This window comes from Mytilus trossulus, chromosome 2 (genome assembly GCF_036588685.1).
Source record: "Mytilus trossulus isolate FHL-02 chromosome 2, PNRI_Mtr1.1.1.hap1, whole genome shotgun sequence".
NCBI classification, from domain to species: Eukaryota; Metazoa; Mollusca; class Bivalvia; order Mytilida; family Mytilidae; genus Mytilus; species Mytilus trossulus.
Genome location: NC_086374.1, coordinates 378,228 through 391,760, shown reverse-complemented (window position 1 = coordinate 391,760; position 13,533 = coordinate 378,228). Strand labels below are relative to the sequence as shown.

At 32.7% G+C, this 13,533-nt stretch overlaps 1 protein-coding gene across 1 annotated transcript in view; it reads left to right on the top strand.

The window, feature by feature from the left end:
* The first annotated feature begins 10,199 nt into the window (after positions 1 to 10,199).
* The window catches only part of LOC134706192 (integrin alpha-4-like), a 55,013-nt gene continuing 51,679 nt past the window's right edge, over positions 10,200 to 13,533 (top strand). Inside the window, exon 1 of the mRNA XM_063564901.1 lies at positions 10,200 to 10,428. Within this exon, the coding sequence (XP_063420971.1) occupies positions 10,277 to 10,428 (152 nt within the window). The 5' untranslated portion in view covers positions 10,200 to 10,276. The remainder of the gene's footprint in view (positions 10,429 to 13,533) is intronic.

Here is a 13,533-nt window from a genome sequence, read left to right as displayed (position 1 = left end):
GTGGCCGCATTCGTGTTCATCCAAAATATTAAAATGAAAGTTGTATTTGATGATAATACATAACATATATAAAGATTGAGGATGAACACGGATGCGGCCACTTTCATTTTTGACAAAAAAACATCTGAAAAGTGACATTTTTTCGCATATTTGGTAGATTTTTCATATTTTAGCTTGAATCGGATAGTTTTTTATGACACAAAAAATAATTGAATCAAATGAAATAGACACTTAAGTGTTTTAAAAGTGGTATAAATCTTTCGTCAGATGAAATTGAAATTTGAGGTCAAAATCGGTCCGACCTGACCTACTCCTTATGGTTTATAAATCTACTAAATATTTTAAATACTTTAACTGCAGACTATAAATAACACATAGCTGAGAGGGTGATAGAGCAGATTGTAACCCCGAGAAAACATTGTCAACCACGGCGTGACAATTTTTTTAATCACGATCACCCTCTCGTCCCGACCGACCAAAAATCGACAATTTTATGAACTATTAATCGAATTTACATCAAGTTATTGAAGGCAATGCTTAAATTCTTCGCTTTTGGTCAGATTTTATTATTTGACTGTCAAAATAAAAATATAAAACATTTTGCTTCATTTCTGTTGATTTTTCTAATTCCCGTAACGTACGTCATAGAAAATACTTTTAATTATAATTCATCTGTAAAAGACAATAATGATATAGGACATCTCACAGTATTATAAATTAGATAACACATAGCTGAGGGGGTGATAGAATAGATTGGTACCCATCGAAAAAGCATTGTCAACCTTGGCTTCGCAATCTGCTCTATCACCCTCTCAGCTATGTGTTATTTATATAATGGCACCCTCTTTAATCAAGTATTTTGTTCTTAGTGTAAACAATATTTTTATTATGGTAAATACAAGTATAAATAATAAACACATACACAATAAGGATCCAGAAACAAGCAACAATTGCTTATATTAATCTGTCTCCTTGGTAAATTAAATACATTATACACTAATAAATCAAAACTACATGCTCTGTTACATAATACAAATATTGATATTGTCAATTGAGTTACATAATGAACTGAAAAGTATTTTGTTCTTTTTTGTTATCATTGACTAATTATTGCACTTTAATAAAAAAAAAAAAAAAGAAAAAAAATATGGTGACACAGGCCTAAAGTCTTAAGATGATGATCGGTACATAGACCTTTAGAAAATGAGACCTTTTCAGTTCCTTGATGTCAGACCGAAGAGACTGCACAATATATACAATAACTTCATCTTTTCTGAATAGTTATTACAAACCCTATAGTCAAATGTAGTCCGTCAAATTTGTTGGAAGAGTATGTATTCGTAAAAGCGACCAATCAACATAGCTAACGGCGCTATGATCAGTAATCTAGCAACATTCTGGATAACGCCATCACAAGAAGAAAAGAAATGCAACACCTTAATTTTATCTCTTCCTCTCCTCGCCTTGTGCGAGTAGCCATCTGTCTGTCTGATCCTCCTATTTGTCAAATTTACCATGATCTGGATGGTAATCTAGGGTTACTTTTAACTAAGTAAAGTTCATTCGAATGTACTTTGACTTTTCCTTAAAATTCAATGGAAGATTAAGTCGATGTTATATCAATTTTCATTGGTTAAAAAAATTAAATCCGCGATCGCAAAAATAAATATGCAGTTGCGTAAATGTAAAGATATTTTTGCGATCGCATAAATAGATTTATGCCATCGCATAATTAGATTTATGCCATCGCATAAATAATAATGCACTTCCATAATTATTTATGCCATCGCATAAATACAATTATGGCATCGCATAAATGAATTATGCTATGGCATAAAAACGCCATTGTGACACTATTCCTGCGCTAAAGGTTAATTTTGAAATGTCTGACCTTGTTAAGTTCGAATACAGTAAAAGTTGTAAAATACATTTTTTTTTGTTCAAAAAACACTTTATTTTGTTATAAAAAGTTTGGTTAGATAAAACTTTTTTTTTCATACATTTTTTGTTCGTTTAAAAGCCAATGTTATCATTAACTACGTTTCAATATTATTTTAGAAATATTTTATCTTATTCCATCCTAAAAAAGAGACTGATTTTTCAAGTTTTAAAAAATCAAGGTGTTGCAATACTTTTTTCAATGTGTATATTTATGACATTTGAACAGCAGTAATTACTACTGTTGTCCTTATTAAGCTGGCTATAGAACCAGGTTTAATCCACCGTTTGCTGCATAATAAAAAAAACTGTACCGAGTCAGGAATATGACAGTTTTTAGGAACTTTCCGTTTCCAGTTTTCCTCATAGTCGGTATTTTGTTAATTTACTTTTTCCTTAGTAATCGAACCGACATGCCTTAAATCAACAATGAAATTAACATCAAATTCCATAGAAAGAGAGATAACACGTTTCTGCCAACGGTGACATGTTAAGCTTACAATGTATCTCTGCAAAATTCAAGATAAGAACTTTTCATAGTTGTAATTTTACTTTTGATATAACTTTTATTCAAGTCAACGGTATTTGACTCCATTTTCTATAAATAAACTCATTATAGATACCAGGACCAAATTTTTTTATATACGCCAGACGCGCGTTTCGTCTACAAAAGACTCATCAGTGACGCTCGAATCCCAAAAAGTTATAAAAAAAAAAAAAAAAAAAAAAAAGCCAAATAAAGTCCGTAGTTGAAGAGCATTGAGGACCAAAATTCCTAAAAATTTTGCCAAATAAGGTAATCTATGTCTGAGGCAGAAAAGCCTTTGTTTTTCAAAATTTTTTTTTTGTTAACAGGTAATCTAAAAATATCACCATATCAATGATAATTCAAGTCAGCACAAAAAGTGATGACTACTGGGCTGGTGATACCCTCTGGGAAATAAATCTTCACCAGCAGTGGCATCGACCCAGTGGTTGTAAATAAACTCATCATAGATACCAGGACTAAATTTTGTATATACGCCAGACGCACGTTTTGTCTACAAAAGACTCATCAGTGACGCTCGAATCCAAAAAAGTTAAAAAAGCCAAATAAAATACGAAGTTGAAGAGCATTGAGGACCAAACTTCCTAAAAGTTTTGCCAAATCCAGCTAAGGTTATCTATGCAAAAAATTCAAAATTTGGTTAACAGGTTATTTATAAATATAACCATATCAAAGATAATTCAAGTCAGAAGTGCTGACTACTGGGCTGATGATACCCTCGGGGAAATAAATCTCCACCAGCAGTGGCATCGACCCAGTGGTATATATGTGCTCTTGTTTAAAGTGTTTAAGTATGTTTTTGCTTTTCTAGAACCCTTGAATAATGTTTATTTATCTTATATGTAGACGTAGAAGGACACGCGGCGGACAAACCGTGTTGTTTACTTCCGAAAATGCGAAAAAAATTAAAACACGTCAATTCAAATGAGGAAAATAAATTTACAACATGCCTTCTGAAAAACGACCAAAAGTTAAATTATCTCCATCGGCAAGTGATACGACATGCCTTCTTCAAACGACCAAAAGTTAAAATATCTCTATCGGCAAGAGATACGACATGCCTTCTTCAAAACGATCAAAAGATAAATTATCTTCATCGGCAAGAGATACGACGTGCCTTCTTCAAACGAACAAAAGGTAAAATATCTCCATCGGCAAGAGATACGACATGCCTTCTCCCAACGACCAAAAGGTAAAATATCTCCATCGGCAAGAAATACGACTAGCCTTCCTCAAACGACCAAAAGGTAAAATATCTCCATCGGCAAGAGATACGACATGCCTTCTTCAAACGATCAACAGGTAAAATATCTCCATCGGCAAGAGATAAGACATGCCTTCTTCAAACGACCAAAAGTTAAAATATCTCCATCGGCAAGAGATACGACATGCCTTCTTCAAACGATCAACAGGTAAAATATCTCCATCGGCAAGAGATACGACATGCCTTCTTCAAACGACCAAAAGTTAAAATATCTCCATCGACAAGAGATACCACATGCCTTCTTCAAACGACGAAACGTTAAAATATCTCCATAGGCAAGAGATACGACATGCCTTCTTTAAACGACCACGACCAAAAGGTAAAATATCTCCATCGGCAAGAGATACGACATGCCGTCTTCAAACGACCAAAAGGTAAAATATCGCCATCGGCAAGAAATACGACTAGCCTTCTTCAAATGATCAAAAGATAAAATATCTCCATCGGCAAGAGATACGACATGCCTTCTTCAAACGACCAAAAAGGTAAAATATCTCCATCGGCAAGAAATACGACATGCTTTCTTCAAATGATCAAAAGATAAAATATCTCCAGCGGCAAGAAATACGACTAGCCTTCTTCAAACGATCAAAAGTTAAAATATCTCCACCGGCAAGAGATACGACATGCCTTCTTCAAACGACCAAAAAGGTAAAATATCTCCATCGGCAAGAGATACGACATGCCATCTTCAAACGACCAAAAGGTAAAATATCGCCATCGGCAAGAAATACGACTAGGCTTCTTCAAACGACCAAAAGGTAAAATATCTCCATCGGCAAGAGATACGACATGCCTTCTTCAAACGACCAAAAGGTAAAATATCTCCATCGGCAAGAGATACGACATGCCTTCTTCAAACGACCAAAAGGTAAAATATCTCCATCGGCAAGAGATAAGACATGCCATCTTCAAACGACCAAAAGGTAGAATATCGCCATCGGCAAGAAATATGACTAGGCTTCTTCAAACGACCAAAAGGTAAAATATCTCCATCGGCAAGAGATACGACATGCCATCTTCAAACGACCAAAAGGTAAAATATCTCCATCGGCAAGAAATACGACTAGCCTTCTTCAAACGATCAAAAGTTAAAATATCTCCACCGGCAAGAGATACGACTAGCCTTCTTCAAACGACCAAAAAGGTAAAATATCTCCATCGGCAAGAAATACGACATGCTTTCTTCAAACGATCAAAAGATAAAATATCTCCATCGGCAAGAGATACGAAATGCCTTCTTCAAACGACCAAACACTAAATTATCTCCATACAGCTAAAGGAATAAAAACTATTACAATATTTAAATTTAGAGACGTCAAGTCTTCACAAACGATGAAACATCTCTTCATAAACATATCTGGGTATTTATTTTAATGTTAAAATTGATTGATCTTGTTAAGAGAGTGCAAAACTCACTACACTTGAAAGAAACTTAAAAATATCTTTAATATAATATTCCCAAGCATTTTAGCATGTCTCCTACTCCTAACCCCGTCGCATTTTTTGCGCCTGTCCCAAGTCAGGAGCCTCTGGCCTTTGTTAGTCTTGTATTATTTTAATTTTAGTTTCTTGTGTACAATTTGGAAATTAGTATGGCGTTCATTATCACTGAACTAGTATATATTTGTTTAGGGTCCAGCTGAAGGACGCCTCCGGGTGCGGGAATTTCTCGCTACATTGAAGACCTGTTGGTGACCTTCTGCTGTTGTTTTTTTCATTTGGTCGGGTTGTTGTCTCTTTGACACATTACCCATTTCCATTCTCAATTTTATCTGTTCGAAGTCTCACTGTCCAGTAGGAGTCATTTACCCTTTTTTTTTTATTATAAAGAGTAAGCACCATAAAGTACATAGCAGGGCTTACAAGTGAGACGTCTATCTATCTATAAAACCAGATTCAATCCATTATTTTTTTACCTAGGGAAATGTCTGCTTAAGTTAGGAAACAGTTGTTTGCCATTTGTTTGATGTGTTTGAGCTTTTGATGTTTGTCAATTAATACTGAAACCCTTTCCGGTTTGAATTTTCCTTGGAGTTTGGTATTTGCTTGGACTATGATACTAATTTGCGTTATTTTACTTTCTATGCACCAAAAGGGTACGCACAAATAGTGATTTACCTGTTGCTTATGACATGTGACAATAAGGTGATAAGTCGAGTTGTTAGTAAGTCCAAAAGAAGATGGCGGACCGGATTGTACCTATGACAATTGAAATTATTCAAAGTCATATGTGACACATACATTTGTGGATTGCTAGAAAGTATGTATGGTCATCTATTAGAGGAATATGTCAAAAGCTATTAAGTTTCTATGTCATCTATAAGGTGAACATGCTGTAAAGTCCGAACTGATTTATGATCCCACACATAAAACATTTCAAGTAAATTACCGTTTCTTTAAATCGTTTACAATAAGAATTCGTCTTTCAATAGCACCTCATAAGAATAGCAAGTATGTCTCTCAATTGAAAAAAGGAAAGTAACAGTCTATGGAAGGTGCGATACGATAAAAACTTTTCTTATATCAATAAGCGATATTGTCTAATATCAATTGTAAACATGCAGACATTTCATGCGGAAAATGTTGTTTTTTGGCAACGAAAATTTAAGAAAATACTAACTTTTAAACTTATTGTTCAAATATAAACAACAATTGAGTCTAAATATACATTCAGAAGTTAGCTAGAAGCTAAAGTTTATGTCCGTGTAAAATTTGAAGTGCTGTGTTTTTCTTATATACATAAATACGCCATGCGATACTTTTAAAATATCAATGCTATACTTTTAAAATATCATAGCGATGTTTTTGTTATATCAATATTAGTATTTATTAGTATTAATATTTGACTGCTGTACCCATATTTCTACAATTTTACCCATTATGTCAGTTTTGTTAGCGTAACGTTGTAAATATGACAGAATTTGATGAGACTGTCATACACGTGAGATGTTTAGCGCTATAAAACCAGGTTCAATCCACCATTTTCAAATATAAAAATGCCAGTACCGATGGGGTTAAATATACAATGTCGTAATAAAATAGCCAAGTATCTAATTATTGTTCACATACTATATAACATTAATTTTCAGCGATTTTATAATGAACGCACCGAAATAATATATATCTGATATGCTCGCAATGCACGCATGTAAGACTTTCTTTATTGATAACAATGAAACTAACTTGTGACAAAGATGAATCATACTGTTCTCGTTCAGATTGATTCGACAAAATCTGACCTATACTTTGAATCTCCTTTTTTTATACAAATTAGACCGTTGGTTTTCCTGTTTGAATGGTTTAACACTAGTATTTTTTTTTTGTTCCTATATAGGGTGGTGTTCGCTATGAGCCAAGGCTCCGTTTTTAATGCCCTACTTTGATCTATAATGGTTTACTTGAAACAAATCATTATACTTTGTGGATAGTTGTTTCATTCAAAATCATGCACCATCTTCTTATATCTATAAATCTTTAAAATATCCCCTTATAAATAACTGCTTTCCAGACCTCCAAAAACGTCATTTGGGTGCTGAATCTTTTGTACAGTGCAATATAAACTAGCAGACTTCTAAAGCTTTAACGATAACGACAGATTACGATGGTACAAGAACGATTACGTCAATAAAAATACCAAATAAACAGCACTGAAAGATCTAATTTATAATTCTAGTATGACGTGCTTCTTTCGCTTTGTAAACAACACTGTGACAAAATTCTCGATAGATCTATACTTAGCGCAGACTCAGAGGTATACATAATAATGTCTGTTATGTACAATATACTTCCCGTGGTAAATCTACATGCATTGGAACCTATTCGCCGATTTAATTGTTTTAAAAAGTGCAATTAAAAAAAACTGTTATTATTATTCAGATGCATAATAAAAAGAAGTAATGCACAAGAGCTCGTAGAAATCAACATAATAAAATTCGAATATCACGGCCCAATCCATGTGTAAATTTCCAACAATCTATGGCTTCCCTGAATTATTTCTTAAATAAAGAAAAGATGTACACATCTTTGGATTCGAGCGTCACTGATAAGTCTTTTGTAGACGAAACACGCGTTTGGCGTATATACATAATTTAGTCCATATATCTATGATGAGTTTATTTCTAACGTCAACAGACATTAACATCTTATTTATTTGTTTTCTAGACATTTGTTTTTAGTATTCATTGTAGAAATGAATTTAAAACAAGCGATACGGATTGTTATTTTGCACTAAGAAATGTTAGCGTATTTATACGATCAGTTACTAGTCAAAAACTAAGGTAAAATCTCTGGCAACAATACAGCGGAATGTTCTCGCGGTGGTCGCGATGTAAAAACATTAACGGTACCAATTTTCCTGCACCAGATGCGCATTTCGACAATACATGTCTCTCAGCGATGCTCGTAGCTAAAATATTTGAAACTCAAAGCTTATATAAAAGATGAGGATCTATAATCCAAAAAGTCCAAAAAGTATAGTCAAATCCGTGAAAGGAATCAGAGCTTTGCATGAGGGAGATACATTCCATAATTTATCATAATTTCTAAAAATTCGTTATAGAAAGTTTAAATAACACAAAAAATTCCGTATTTACATGCCAGTACCGAAGAATTGGCTACTGGGCTGGTGATACCCACGGGAACTAACAGTCCACCAGCAGAAACATTGACCCAGTGCTATAACATTAACGGTCCTAATTTTCATGCTCCAGATGCGCATTTCGACAATGCAGTGTCTTCAGTGATGCTCGTTGCCAAAATATTTGAAATCCAAAGCTTATATAAAAGATGGAGAGCTATAATCCAAAAGGTCCAAAAAGTATAGCTAAATCCGTAAATAAGCGTCCATGTTGATAATAAATACATTTTCTGTTTTACAAGATTTTTGATTTTCGTTCGATCTGAAGTTGTTCAATCTATAGTCTGAGGCTACTCAGTTGGTATCTTCAAAGTTCGGGACATCAGCATTTGTACATTTTAATTTGTTTGGAATATTTATTTTACCATTTGGATATTCATTGTTATTTGGAACTGTATTGGATAAGATTGTTTGAATGAATGTTTTTGTTTTCTTTTAAGTACTGATATTTTTTTTTATTTCGATATTACCCATGTGGATAGGCTATAGGAGTGTGACCTCAAGGGCGGATTCAGCCGTTTCTAAAAGGGGGGTTTCAAACCAAGGATAAAGAGATTTCAACCATATGTCCCCATTCAAATGCATTGATCGGCCAAAAATGGGGTTTTAAAACCCCGGACCCCATCCGGATCCGCCACTGGACCTATATTAGAATCTAATAGGTAGGTATACTATTTACAACCGAATTCAAATTCCGCCATTGCATCATCACTTCAAATAGAAATTATGGGTTAAAGCATGTGATTACAAGACAATAGACTGAACAGGTTGTTAACACTTTAAAGTATCGCATTCATAAGTTTTTGATATTAAAAAAGTATCGCTATGATATAAGACAAACATCGCATTGATATTAGACAATATAGCAGTATCTTTGACTTATAGGCGATTTTGGCTTATCCAACGATTTAATTCATTTCAATTGCATTCCACTGAATTTGCTACATGATTTTATTGAAAGTGTTCACCTACAAATGATAAATCGTGCAATTATGTTTCATTTATTCAACAATTTAATTTTCTCGTTCAAATACACCTTGCTTGTTATTACATAAAATAATTCATGGAAATTATACAGCAGACGTATGTCGTGTTAAATGTTATCCTGTTTTAAGAAAAGAATCATTACTTTATACCGAGAAATCTTCGTTCCTTCATAAAAATGTAAACATTCGTCTGAGATTTCCCATAATGCAACTCGTTGATATAAGACAATATCGCTCATTGATATAAGAAAAGTTCTTATCGTATCGCACCTTCCATAGACTGAGTAATAAAGACGATATTTCACAAAATCAACTGCGAATAATTTAAAACATTTAATTTGTGATGAAAAACTGCCTGTACAAAAGAGAACAACGACCCTATAGATCAAAACTAGGGAACCATGCGATAAACACAATTCAATAAATGTATAGTATTTAGGTAAGAAATGTTATCGAGTAGAGAGAGACCATTAAACCAATTAACCCACACCTTTTTATTTTATGAATATGAAGTATTATCGGTCACCTAAACTGTTTAAACTGAGTTTTTTTGTGAAAAAATTTAGTTTACTGTTGCAGAAAGGTAAAATTGATTTTTAAAGTATTAGTTTCAATTAAAAGTTACATGCATATACAAAACTATACCCTTTATAATTCATTAGATGTATATTCTATTGACGAATTTACTTAACATCAACTCAAGTATGACACAGCGATTCAAATTTCAAAAAGTAATGTTGCTTCCTGATTACTATGTACTAGAAGATAACATTTTTGAAAAGGGCATTTTTAAAGATTTAAAGACAATCAAAGGTAAACATTGAACTTTTCATTTCCTCAGTGACTAATACAAAAGTAAATTTGTGTTAAATATTTCCTCAATATTTAACTGTGATTGCAGGATGACATTGAACGTGATAACATGTATGATGCTGGTGATTGGAATAGACTGCTTCAATATAGATACAAACAATGTAGTCAATATTCTCGGGCCAGAAGGGACACATTTTGGATACTCTGCTGTAATGTTTAGCAACGAGGATAGTCAGAAATGGTCAGTATGTCTAATACTTTAATATGAGTTTATTCATATACTTACATTAAAGGAAATTAAAAGGAAAATAACTGAAAACAAAACATCATACAATTCAGGTTGGCAGATAATATAACATTAACAATGTTTTAACAATGAAAAAATAATTATGAGGAAGGCTAATATTTTTATTTTTGTTTTGAAAGATGTAATTCCGAGTCTATACGCAACGTAAAAATCAAACTTAACATTGACCATTAAAAGGAAAGTTGAATGTTATTTTCTATTTGTAAATAAGATTATAAGTGTGCTTTTGTGCTTGTGCTTCGGTAACTTTCACTAAAACCATAATTTCGATACACGTTCTAAACATTTCTGATCATTGATCGCGAATTAATCTGACTACTAAGAAATGATTTCACTTTGATTTGTTATGCTATTTTTTCCAATCAGAAAAATATAATTGTTTGTCTACTCAGAAGAAAAAAACTGATTTGTCCACAAAATCATGTTCTAATCAGATCAGACACATTGGACTAAATCGTTAATTAATTACAGAATAAGCATGCAAAACGGTAGTGTGTTCTCTTATAACCTCTTCTTTTGATTATGGAAACACATCGCTAAATGGACTCCCATCAACATCTATTCAAAAATTACAGCGTGGTCAAAACACAGCAGCCAGTGTCATTTATACACTCCAGAAAATACGAACTGATTGTCTAACCTATAAGTAAAATAAAACTGATTTGTCCACTCAGAGAAAAATGAAAAAAAGCTTGTCCACTCAGAAAAATAGAACTAATGATTTGCCTACTCAGAAAAAATAAAGCTTGTTTGTCCACTTAGAAAAAATAAAGCTTGTTTGTCCACTTAGAAAAAATAAAACTGTTTTGTCCAATCAGAGAAAATAAAGCTCATATGTGCGCTCAGGAAAAAATAAAACTGATTTGTTAAATCAGAACACACACTTACAAACTTAGTATTTATTTTTGTACTTTGAGCTTCAAGAAGAAAATACCATCTTAATTAATATAGATGTAATGGGTATTTATTAAAGACGGAAGTATTGCTTGGTGTTAAATAACAGTAGGTCATATACCCAGGTCAGATGTTAAGGTGTTGATAACAGACCATCTTGACGTTATCAGAGAGATCCTAATCGTACAAGTCGGTCACGTGTTCTATTAAGAAAACTGTTTATCTATTGTGTTTATAATAGTTTACTTGCTCTATTAAAACTGAAATAAAATAGAGAAAGTAAATGGGGAATGTGTCAAAGAGACAACAATCCGACCAAAGAGTAAAACAGAAGCCGAAGGCCACCAATGGGTCTTCATCACAGCGTGAAAATCTGCACCCGAAGACGGACTTCAGCTGACCACTAAACAAAAATGTGTAGTAGTTCAGTGAGAACGGGCATCATAGTTAACATATATATAAAAGAAGTAAAATAAAAAAAAACCCACAGAAGATAGTGTATGTCCCAGATTACAGTTAATCCTATTTTATTCAGTGCTCTGGAACATTCAACAGTTTATTTCCTTCTTCCTGATAATTACTTAATATGCTTCGCTAATCATGTCTATGTGAATAGTCTATTAATGTTATACGATATCCAATGTCTGTCTACACTTACGTTATTTAAGGCTCTTTCATTCTCATATATCCTTAATGTTATTCAATTCAATTGCTTTTCTTTCCCATTATTTTATTTAGATAAATTGCTTTTGTATTCACATACACCACTTATGTTTTTCAACTCGATTCCTTTTTCATTGACATGTACTCCATATGTTTTTCAACTCAATCGCTTACTCATTCATTATTCTTTATACGTTTTCCAACTTTTTTTTTTTTATTTTTTTTTATTTTTTTTAATATTTAACATATTTTATTAATAATCACCTGTTACATCAACCCTCAGTTGCCCAGGGAACAACTAAGGGGGCCCCATTTTTACAGACTCATTTGTCGGGGAAAAAGCAAATGAGAAAAAAAAACTCCCACTATAATTTATTAACATCCACCTTTATAAATATTATCCATCCTTGTACAAATGTACCTGTACATGTAGTCCTTGTCGATCTATATATCTATACCTCTCACCATATATAATTATTTGAATAAAGTATGTTTTTATCATTATTTATTTCTCACAAAGGCTACCTGTATTTATTAAGCAGTTTCAATTTTATCGTACATCACGTCTTTTGTTATGTTAATTTCAATTACATTAAATTTCTGGTCGAGTGATCATTTACCACGTGCAATTTGTTAAAGGGATACATGTGTAGTTCATTCATAAATAAAATGGATTAATGATTTTGATTCCCAATAAGGATTAATTTCAAAGATATGGTGAGTAAATATTTGTTTATAATATGATACATCATGTCTTGTTACAATTAGATGATATACATGAATACATACACAACAGAAATAATTACATGTAGGGAGTTGAGAGCAGTGTACATATTATTGTTCAATCAGTATCAAAGAGGTCATTACACTGACCTGACCACGCAAAATATATATTTATATACAAAAAATGTCACACATAGTGGAAAAGGCTTCTATCTTCGTATTCGTTTTAAGATATTTGTGCAAAAACTGCATTTCATGTTTTATCATATTTAAAATTATCGCTTTACTTATCCCTTTCTTTTGATATTTTGCGATATTTCTAGTTTTCCAGATAACCCATTTCGTGATTATAAGCACCGTATCTAAAATTTGGGTATAGGATGCATCTGCATTAATGACCCCAAAAATTATACTTATTTCCGATTTTTGTAATTTTTGGATATTTAATTTTGAACAAAATTCCCTTATTTTCTCAAAAAATTCCCGCCAAACGTGTTCCACCAGTTTACAATAAATAAAAAGATGAAATAGTGATTCTTTTTCATTGCAAAAGTGACACTTCCCGTTTGAGCGATTCATTTTTTGTAATTTTTCTTCAGTGTAAATTATATTATGTAGTAACTTCCATTGAAATTGTTTAATTTTCCTGTTAGCTAAATTGTTATTCAAAGTTTCCCAAATGTAATCCCATGGTAGTTCCTTCCCAAAATGTAAATTCCACTTCAACTGACTATTTGGAGCTGTTTTATTCTCATAAAA